General features: G+C 37.6%; 1 protein-coding gene across 1 annotated transcript in view; it reads left to right on the plus strand.

The window, feature by feature from the left end:
* The window catches only part of CLMN (calmin), a 76266-nt gene extending 65370 nt beyond the window's left edge, over positions 1-10896 (plus strand). The window contains exons 10-13 of the mRNA XM_071426551.1: positions 176-354; positions 1574-1637; positions 2678-2739; positions 4221-10896. Coding sequence (XP_071282652.1) covers positions 176-354; positions 1574-1637; positions 2678-2739; positions 4221-4374 — 459 coding nt within the window. The 3' untranslated portion in view covers positions 4375-10896. The remainder of the gene's footprint in view (positions 1-175; positions 355-1573; positions 1638-2677; positions 2740-4220) is intronic.
* Positions 10897-11225: the final 329 nt, after the last annotated feature.

Consider the following 11225-nt stretch of genomic DNA (forward strand, 5'->3'; position numbering starts at 1 on the left):
CATGTATCACTAAAAGATTTTCAAGAAATTCATTGCTTTTTTATTTTCTTCAGTGAGACTTTCAGTCTCATACTATCTGCAATTGAGTGTCTGAGTAGGCTGCACCACTAAGATATTTGGAAGGGTGGGGAATCAGCCATGTCATCTAAAGCAAAACATTTCCTAATTTCAACAGGCCATAGTAGAACATCTAGAGGATTTACCAATAGCCATAAAGACACCAGAAGAAAATAGTAATACAGACGAGGAAGAGAAAAATATGATTGAAGAAGATTTGCAGATCTCAGATGTTGCCACTACTACTCTATCACAAGATGACCTGGAAGAAAATGCTGAATTCCAGGAATTTACAAGGTATTTCACATTAATTTTGTCTCAAATACACTTAACTGGTCTTTTGAAATTGCCTTGTCCATTGGATGTTTATTGTAGTCTTGTTTTAGGAAGAAGTATTGGGATTCATTGGCTTCTTCCTGTGTTTCTCTTAAATATGTTGAGTGATTCAGTGGGACTTGATTTGACTGTGCTACAAACTTTGCCACACAAAACCCAAGTGGAAGCCCAGTGCATTTTGAACATGGAGGTGTTATAATTGCTTTTCTAACAGAGATAGTATTTTGTAATGTAGATGAAATATTTCATGTGCATTGTTACACTGTGTGGAAGCATGACACTGACTGATTTCAGTAGATACTTTTTGGATGTTTTTTTCTGGTTATGAACAAGTAAATGAGGTGTTGGAGAGAAAATAACATGACGAACTCATGGGTCAAGGTAAAGGCATTTTCATGAAAAGGCAAAGGCCATGTGTGGAAGCAAATTAGAAGAAGACCAAAAAAAATTTATTTATTCTCTACTTCCATCAGCATGGCAGTGTCTGGCCACTTCCTGAGAAGCAGGGTGTAGAGGTTGCTTCAGAAGACAGATATAAGAACAAGTGTGTGTGTGGGTCTCACTGCCCTTTGGTCAGTTTGGGTCAGCTCTCCTGGCTGGGTCCCCTCCAAGCCTCTTGCCCAGCCCCAGCTCACTGCTCTAGGGAAATTTACCTGCAGCCCAGGCAGACCCTGTACAAAGACACTCAGCTAATTTTGCTCCATTTACTTCTGGTTTTTCTTACGTTCTAATTTATTCTTAGGTAATCTATTTCAGGGGGACATGAACTGTAATTTGTTGATGCTTATCACTGGAGCACTCTAATGAATTTGAGAGTTTGCTTAGAAAAAAACCCTTGTCCCCTTCAAGCTTACTGCTCCCTGTCAGTCCAATTTTTTATATCAATGGCCATAAAACTTGGGTATACTCTCAGTTAAATGTCAGTGACGTCAAAGGTGCAAAAATGCTCTCAGATACAATTTTTTAGAAAAGATTCCTTTTTGAGAATATGAATTTTTTATTGTAAGTCAGATTTTCCCAAAGCCATTTTTATCATGTTACTGATAAATTCCAGTCCATATTCTAATACATGCAGCAATGCATATTTGGGGTTTAGTGTAGCTTAAACCTGTCACGTCCATTTGCAGTGTCTCTTTTAAACTTAACTTTATGAATTTAAAAACTTTGCTTTTATATACAGAAGCAGTGACAGTGATGTCAACATGCATCTCCGAAAAAGGTTTTCTCGTAATTCTTCTGAGGAGGTAAGTGTGGATATTTATTTATTGCTTTTTCTCTGGTTTTCTCAAACTCCAGAAGTTCAGACACTCTAAAAAGGCCTCTAACAGTATCAAAGTCTTGTGACTTCTAATAATTTTAGTGCTAAAACCAGGCATAGTTGCAAAGTTTTACTGAACTCTCCTAAAAACATACTAAACTTTACTGAACCTTAAGCAAATTCACAAAGGAGTACCTAATACTACAGTCAAATCCATTGTAACTTTAAACTTTAAACTTTACAACTTCATCATACCTGTATAGCTACAACATTTTGCTTGTTTGAAGCTACTTTTGTTTGCTGCTCCAGTTTCTTTTCACTTTTGCATTCTCTGTATATCATATTGATGTCCTGGTCTCAACACTGCAAAAATGCTGGGTGTCTCCTGAAGAGCACTGTTTCTGAAAAACTGGGCTCTGTCCCTTTTCCTCACAGTAGCAGAGTATTATATTATCAGTAGCAGCAACTAACCCTAAAAGAATTTTAGTTGTAACATGAAACTGCGTTCCTAAATGACAGATGTGATTCACACTGGCTTCTTGAGAGCACACAATACAGCTGAGGTCTGGATTTTTATTTTTAAAGCTAAAAGGAAGGGACAGCATCAGCAATCCAGGCATGCTGAGCAAGGACAAGAATATGGCCTTTTTTCAACACAAAAATAAAATTCTGACCATCTTGGAGTTTAAAAAAAAATGCTGCCACCAGTGTTCAGTGAAAGGGAGGTTTCACACAGATGCTTTAGTTTTGCAGTACTGTCAGAGCTACTAGAAATACATATGAACAAGGGGAATTTTATTCAACTGATGAAAGCAGTTGAAAGCAAAAAAATCTTATTTCACAACTTTTTTCCTTTTCTGTGTGTGGACCAGACTGCAGTGCTGGATGTGCTGACAGAAAATATGTTTATGAGCACACTTTCATTTTATTTGAGCAAACATTAGATACAATTTGCATAAAATACACAATTACCATCTTTGTGAGATGCTGAGTTTGGTTATCTAATCTGTTTGTGGCTTGTTTAAGGAAACCTATGGTGTAAACGAGCAGAAGATGACAGATATGGATGAAAATCCATTAATCATTGGGTGAGTGTTTCTTATTCAGACTGACTTTTGCAAGGAAACCATAACTCCTAGGTGCTACTGGCAGTGATACAAAGGGAGCTGGAAATTAATTATAATGGTAGCAATTGTCTTCTGTATTGGCTCAGAGTCCACATTTCCCATAGGTGTAACATACAAAATTTCCTTATTGCTCAATCTGTCCCTTGACTAAAATGCTTTTGATTGACTTGAAAAATTCAGCTGTCTCAGCAAGATTCTGAGCATTTCCCCCACTTGGTGGATATCTGAGGCTGAGAGAAGAGTGGGACAACTTCAAATGTTAGGCCCTCTGGCAGTAATGACTCTTTCCAGGTTTGGAAGACTGTCAAAACAATGTTTAGTGAGATCAGTGCCAGGGAAAGTCAATTTCTTCAGTGGAGGACTGGCCTCTGTTGGAGCATCTATAGTTTTGGTAATTTGTATGTGTGTTTAGTTTAGACTTAGGGTAACTGGTCATGAACACCTGCATCCCTTTGGTATTAGGGTCTAAATATTTTTAAGAAACAAGGATCACTTTAGGTTTTGCCTCTTAGCTGATACTGAATAGTACCTCTCACAACTTCTAGGTAAAATGGTTGTTATGTTATATTTAGATGCAGAAAACACACAAAATATTATCAGGATCCACTGGCCTCTCTCTCTCTGTTAAAAAAAAACTACATAAATAGCTGTTACAGTTGTATCAGTTGTACAATTTGCTGATACTTTGTGTAATGCTCAGGTATATATCCAGTAGGAAGCCCCAAGCAGAAAAACACCATTTTTCTCCAAAAGTAGATTAAAAACAGTTTACTGGAGTGTTTTTCTTACAGCACTAGAAAATTATAAAATGATTGTGCCTTTTTAAAAAAGACCTTTCCTTGTCTTTGTGAGAGCTCAGTGGTGCTGGCAGAATCCATCAGCCTTTGCCCTTATGAACCACAGCTGGAAATTTTTGAAGTTGAAATTTTGGAGTTGTTCTGCAAACCCCCAACTGCTAGCTGGTTTCTTGGTTGGAAGCCTTGGGCTTTTTCTGTTTAACATTCTAGTGCCTAGCATGAGGGGCTCTGAAAGTAGATGATTTGGGGAAAGTATATCAAGTCAGATCCAGTGTATAAGCAAAACTGTGGAAGTGTGAGATGTGTTGCCCAGTGTTATGTTTGCTGTTCTGAAAATAAAAGGGCATCTTTTTGACTGGTGGAAATCTCCTTACATCAGAGGGCTGTGCTGTAATGTCACTTACTTAAACTACCTGATAATTTGAGTTTTCAGAAAATTGATTCTTACATATGCTGACTCTGGAAGGGACACACTGCTAAAGCCCATTATGCCCCTCCTAGTCTAGCTGGGGCCCTCCAGCTGACTAGACTGAAAAGGTTCATTAAACTGTGTTTTAGACCACCTCTGATCTTCACAGTAATTATTAACAATGAAGGTTTTTTCTTCCTTTCCTTGCCTCTTACTGAATTCTCTCCTATTTTCAGGGAGAAAAAGGACTTGGAAGCAAGCGAGACTCCAGCACCAACTCATGAGATAACAATTTTTGAGCAGCCAGAGCTATTCTACTTTGTAATTTTCTTTTGGGTGCTGGTCTACTGCCTTTTACTCCTTCCACAGCTGCTTAGCAACAAAGTTTGATCTGTGTGAGGTGTGGAAAATAAAGGGATGGTGGCTGGATTGCTTTGTGTATCTGCATATGAATATGTTCCTTCAGGTGAAGCACAAACAGAAATCCAGAACCTGGTATTTGTGTTTATTATCAGGTTGTCCTCAATTCTGCTACTGTTGTGCTATGACAGTGTCAAAGCACGTTTTATATTACGGTAATTGTGTAAATATATATAAAAATGATCTGATTTAGTAGATGCGATTTTGTACATTTGTGCCTTGCTTTATAAGATGCTAAATAAAACCAGATAATTATCAGTAGAAGTATCAACAATTCAGAGCTCTAGTCTTCAAAAATTATTCTTCTGGCTTCACTTTCTTATGTAGGGCCTGATAGCTATGGAAGAGGGATGGTGTTGATTTACCTTGGGGTCTGACCACCTGCAAGGGCAAGGCTAGAAATGCTTCTTCACATTTTCCATTTCAAAGAGTGGGAGGCAGAGCAGAGCTACAGGTAGTGAAACACACATCAGGAACTGATTACAGTTCCAGAAGCAAATCCAGTGAGCAACAAAATCAGGTTGAGGGTTTATTGGGGTAGGGAAGTTAGATTTTTTTTTAGGATTTAAAGTAATTTTTATCCTGCACCGTTTAGTATGTTTGATTTGCAGGAAAAAGTTGGGTATGAAGAAGTGTGAAGAACATACATGCTAGCTGCTTCTTAGGAGACTTTATATGGGAAATCTCAGGCCAGAAACTAAAGTTTTATAAAAGTACCTCAGTGCTTCTGAGTCTGCTTTTGCTTCAATTTCTTTGCTGCTTTTACTGACAAATCATATAAAGATTTCTCTCTTTTGCATATACAAAAAATAATAGGTAACCAGCTTTGCTGAGGCTACTGATAAGGCACTAGGGTGTGGTAAAAGAATTAGAAATACCTTTTAAGTGTCCATTTAAATTGAGAAAGAAAAGATAGATGTAAAACTAAATACAGAAAATTGCTGACAACAAGTATTGACTTCCTAGTGCGACTAAAGAGATTCCTGTGGCTTATCCATGGGCACAGTTGAGCTACTTTTTCCTCTTGCAATTTTTGTCCAATCAATGATCACTTTAGGATATTTCATATAGGATTTTTGCCAGGGAAGGTGTAATCCATGCTCTGTAGGACAAAAGAGAAGTCTTCAATTTCATAGCAGTAACTTCTCTCCATGTGACTTTCAGTGAAGTCACTACTTCTCATTTTTAGTTTCATGGTGTGCTTTATGAGACTACATCACATTGCTGCTTCCATCTGAAAATTCAGAAGGTTGACTGCAATGTGCTTCCTGAAATGAAGGGTTTTAAAATTTTACTCTGAGTGAAAATTAAATAATGGCTGTAAGTTTTACATATTTTGTGGTAGCATAAGGTGTATCCCTACCCTGGCTAAGTTTTCAGATTAACTAATTGCACCTGGGATCAAGATACATCAAAATATACAGCAATTTATTTGCAAGTACTTAAAACCTGTCTGCAATCATGTTATCTGCTGGGGCAATCCTAACCATTCGTCACACTTCATTCTTCTTCATAAGCTTTTTGTCCCCCTGAGATTTTTCTCCTGGGCTGCAGTTAGAATTCAATAGAAGTAAGGAATGACAGGGGATCTTAAACATTGAAGATAAAATTCTGAACACCTTTCAAATCTTTCCTATTCTGTCCTGCCACTGTTGACTAGAGCTGGATTCACCCCATGAACCTAGAAATAAGATCCATTGTTCTTGAGGAAGAGATGCAAATGTCCCAAATTAATTTGGTTTAAATCAGCTTAAGTAAAAGAAAAAAATATTTCTTTCATCTTGTTCACGAAAGCAGTCAAGATTTTGAGTCAGCCGATTTTGTGATCAATGAACCTGTTTGTGCTTGTTGTATTAGACAGTGGTACCTTCTTCCAAAAGAAAACCTAGATAAGAACTTTTGAAGGTGCTTTCTGGAAGTAGACTAAAATAGAAAGTTGAAGGGTTAGTGCTTTCTCCTCTGAAAGAATAAAACTTAGTACAAGAAACATTTTATGCTTATCCTGAAAACTAGGGAATACCAGGCCGGGCTACGGCATCTATTTAATAGCTGCAAGCAGCAGTGTACTACACTACTTTGGAGCAAAATACTGACAGCTTTTCATTATGTTCCACTCTTCATAGGTTTCTTTGGTTTATGATAACTTTTTCTGACCCTTTGTATTTATACTCTGGTTCTTCCATGTTTATTAACCTTCAGCAGAGGCTATTTGGAATTGGATTGCAGCCTCTTTATAGGGCTTTACAGCTATCAAAGTTCAATCAAGTATGCTCCCCTCTTCTTTCCTTCCTCCTAAGAAAATGAATCATGATGAGGAACTCTTTGGATGTCTCAGCTAAGCAACTGACATCCATGAAGAATGGGAAGGTGAACAGGAACACAGTGATGCCAGAAATGTCATTACACAGTACTTTTGTCCAAGAAGGAGAAAACCCAAGGTTTTCTTTGTTACCTGCCACTGATGGAGAGTGACTGATACAGTGCAATGAGCAGTTTAAATGTCAAACAGCATTCCACAATTGTATTGGTCATCTCCACCAGTGTTTCAATTGAGGTACACTTTCCAGCCTATCCCACTGAGAGACAGAGATTGCTTCTTCCATCCAAAGTAGATGAAAACAAAAAACTAAACCATTCCATGATACTTGGTATTACATTGCTTTCAATTTTCAGGTTTGTTTTGTTGTGGGTGGGTGTGCTATAACAGAAGCAGTGTACCTTTCCATGGGTGAGAAGACCCAGGGTGAAGCACTAAGAGTGATTCTACTGGTCAATTGTGCTTAAAAAAACTGAACTCTTCAAGAATTTTTTTGCCTTTACCTCGAACTGTAAAGATTGACATCTGCATAAGCAGCAGCTTCCCCCAGTGAAACTGACTTGTGAGCCTGCATCTCTTCTTCCACAGCACAAGATCCAATTCCTTAATGCAAGGGCCCTGTTCTGAAAACACTGCTTGGTTTTGGGGTTTGTGACCTATTCTGAGCTACTGCCTGAAAGCCTGATTATGAAACATTTATTATGGCAAAGCCTATTTTAACTTGCTGCCCAGAGGGCTGGCTGGTGGTAGTAGAGGGTTTAAACCCTGGTGGGAAATCCATTGTCTACCCATTTTCCAACAGATATGTGCACTGTCTGAATACTGAAGTTTTTGCTGAACTTTGCCTGGGTTGAAATAATGCTAAGCTTGAACTGACCACATATAGTATATTGATTTGGCAGCTGAATTCAGATACACAGAGGTACTGATCTGTTAAGACTCTTTCTAAAACCTGCTGGGTTTGAGCAAATGTGGGTAGCAGGGCATTGTGAAGTGTAAGTGTCAGGAAGTGCCTTGAAGATCACTGGATAAAGGATGTTTGGTGTTCACAGAAGCAGCATTAAAGACTGAGTGGCAACTGTAATAGGATGGTTCAATGTCATTGTAGTCAGAACTGCAAAGTGTTTCATCATGATTTTATAGAAAGTGCAAGGAAAGTTACACCATTAAAGACAGAGCCCCACTAAACATTTATGGGGTAGATGACTTAGAGTTGAAGAAGTGAGTTAAACAGTCACATAATCTACAAACTGACCAGAATATAGCTTTTGTCAAATTGTAGGAAATTATCAGTGCAAAGGCAGAGCAAACACAGACTACAGTAAAAAACGACAATCAATTTTCAACGCCATGAATATTTTTGAGAGATTGAGCTCTAAAATGTATTTTTATTGAGTTTCTAGATTGTAATGAATGTGTCTACAGAATTTTATGCAAAGCTTGAGAGTTCAGCTGTTTTAAAATGATTTTTTTATATAGCAGTGATTATTTTATCTATATATTTAATAGAATTGTAAAACCATTTTAAGAGTACTTGTAAAATTCTATGTATGTGATACAATTATTTATTAATTATGACTCATGAGAATGAACATTAAGCTATGCATTGGCTGTGTCATCCATTTGAAAACTGGAAACTGCAAACAGGAGAAGAGCTTTTAATGAACAGCAGATCTGAAAAGCAGGGGAAATGATTGAATACATTTGTGTGATTCTTAAAGCTGCATAGCAATATGTCATTTTGTGATGTTAACTTTCAGCTAAAGTTGCAAAATATACTGAGTGATTGAGCTACTTTCTTCCATTAAAACTTCCTGAGGCTGAAATTTCTACATGTTGCTATTTGGCGTCTAAACACACTTAAATCCCGTACATTTTCTGGACACTCCCAGTTTACTCCTGTTCAGTAAGACTAACTTCTTTATTCAAGTAGTGCTCCACTGACTTTACAAGGGTACCATGCTGTACCCAGTGGGGGTTTTTAGGGTTCTCTGCACTAATCCTCAAAGAATTTGAGCTTTAGGAGATTCACTTGGCCAGTATGTGTGGTACCACATTCAGCCATCTAACACAATAATAATTATAATTGTGCATTATCACTTATGCTAGCTTTAAAACTTGGGAGTCCCTTCTTGCCAAGCACAAACGTGAATGCATCCAGAGATGTGTTCAGTTCCTCTACTTCTGTGGAAGTCAGTGCAACACATCTGTGTGCTAAGCACACACCACAAGATCTGGCCCTGAGGGCACTGAAATCAACATCAACCGCATAGGCCAGGAAGTCGCTGAAGCCTATGCAATGCCCATGCAAATCCAATGTACACCAACCATACACCGCTCACTTCAGTTACCTCCATTTTACACAGAGCATTTGTTTGCCTAAATTCTGCAGAATCAACCCTCCAAAGAGAGGAAGTTAACATCTACTTCTGTCTTCAATTAAGAGAACAGCAGCAGGGAACAATTAACTGGGAGGCAAGGGTGAAGTTTCAGGCTAGGGTGTGGCCATGGAAGTTCCCAAACTGCTACAGCTGGAAGCTCATACCCTGACAATAAGTTGCCTGCTCTTTCCATTGAGCTAATAGGTAGCAGATCTGAATGGAGGTAAAAACCACAAAATCCTTTGTATTTCTGCATTGTGCAGGTTTTTGTCAGGTAAATAACTTCCCCTGGCACACCACTGATAACACTACTTTACAGCTGCCCAACTTACCATTGTTCACGTTCCAGGTTTGTATATAAACAGGACACACAGTGTGGCTTGTCCTCTCCCATTCCAGCCCAAGATCATGAAGCCATTCATGCAGGAGGATGGAATAGATGCACATTCAATGATATGGAAATCATTGTGTAACGTTCTTTGTGGAGTAACTCGCTTGCTCTGTCCATTGCTTCACACAACTCCAGAGCTCACAAAGGGTGAAAAATTAATCCTTATTTTTTAAAGTGCCATAGTCATTTCAGGGTTATCTTAACTGAAATTGTGGAACATCAAAGTATTTCTTTCCTCCACTAAAAGTAAGACATGGAAAACCTCCTCCCACCTTAGTGGCGCTTTTGACAATTCCTTTCCAAGCAGCTGCTACTGCTGATACTGGAAAATGAGACCCATGCTATTTCTCTCTATAGTGTGGGGAAATGTCTTAAGTTTGTGTCTCTGGAACATAAAATTGGCCCCTGAGTGATTAATATTTTTTTCTTCATGAAAAGGTTAGAAGGACCAATAAAAATGATTTTACCTTAGTAAGAAGTACTATAAGCTACCATTCCAAGAAAGGCTAGTTCCTGGTCATCACTGCTGTGTTAAGGCCAGGTAATATCTTATTCCTCAAATAGTTTCCTTAATTTCATTGGGCCTTCCTGGAATCTCCTTGATTCACATAATAGATTTGCTGTGTCCAAGGACTAGTTTGTACAGGGGGGTCCTTGGTCCATGGCCATTATTAAGACAGTAACAGAAAATCACTCTTGTTTATTTCAAAACGATGTGAATCAAGTAACTTTCAATGTATATGCTGCTGAGTTCTTGAGAGAAACAATGGAGTTACATTTTAATGCCAAATAAGTTACACAAGTCAAATAAATATTTTTACTGTAATGAAAAATTCAATTTGTACTTTTGTCTTGAACGAAACATTTTAGTAGGCATACCACCTTGTGCTATTGTATACTGCTGTGTAAAAAGCTGAATAAACTGTTTTACCTTTCTTGTTAAAGTTCTCTAGTTTAAACTGTAAAGTGCTAGATGGCTAAAGAGTTAATGAGGGACTGCATCCTAAATAAATAATTTGAAAGTAAGGAATGTAATATTTAAAATACATGTTTCTCTTTGGCAAGTGAAATGAGGAATGATGATTTTTTAAAAATGAGAACAAATGCTGGGAGGATTTGAGTGGTGTTCAGATATACTGAAGGAAATGCATTTTCATGTACTATCAAATACATTTCTTCTGAATACTTTCTGTCAGGGGCTTGTATTGGATGTTTGCACTAGTTAATCAAAGCTAATTTTTGTGAGAAAGAGTTAAATTCTTCTGTATAGCTGGTAAACAAAATGTTTTTAGAAACTGTTATGCTGTTATAAGAATAGTATTTACTAGTGAATAGCTCCAATTTATTTTACAGAATCTCCAATTTTGAAATAAATGGACAGGCTTCCTGTATCTAATCTGTTACCTGTGGGTTTGTCTTGTGGATTCTAATTGTTCAATTTATTAATAGTTATAATTATATATTGTATCTATTATATATATTATTTTTTATCGATTACACATTTTCAAGCCCAGAAACTAAATGCATGTTCTAGGAGAGAAGACCTCAGTAAAGACTGCAAATTCATAAAGTGCATGGTTTCCCACTTGCCCAAAAAGTGACTTTTCATTTTGGAGGAAGAATCTAAACTTTCTTCTGGTCAACAAACAAATGGATTTAAATTGTTTATAAAGGGGAAGAATTACTAATTTATTAATGCATAGAAAATGGCCTTATAAAGGAAGCCACGGGA

Source organism: Agelaius tricolor, unplaced genomic scaffold (assembly GCF_023055355.1).
Source record: "Agelaius tricolor isolate 1412-34295 unplaced genomic scaffold, bAgeTri1.0.p SCAF_5, whole genome shotgun sequence".
NCBI lineage: Eukaryota > Metazoa > Chordata > Aves > Passeriformes > Icteridae > Agelaius > Agelaius tricolor.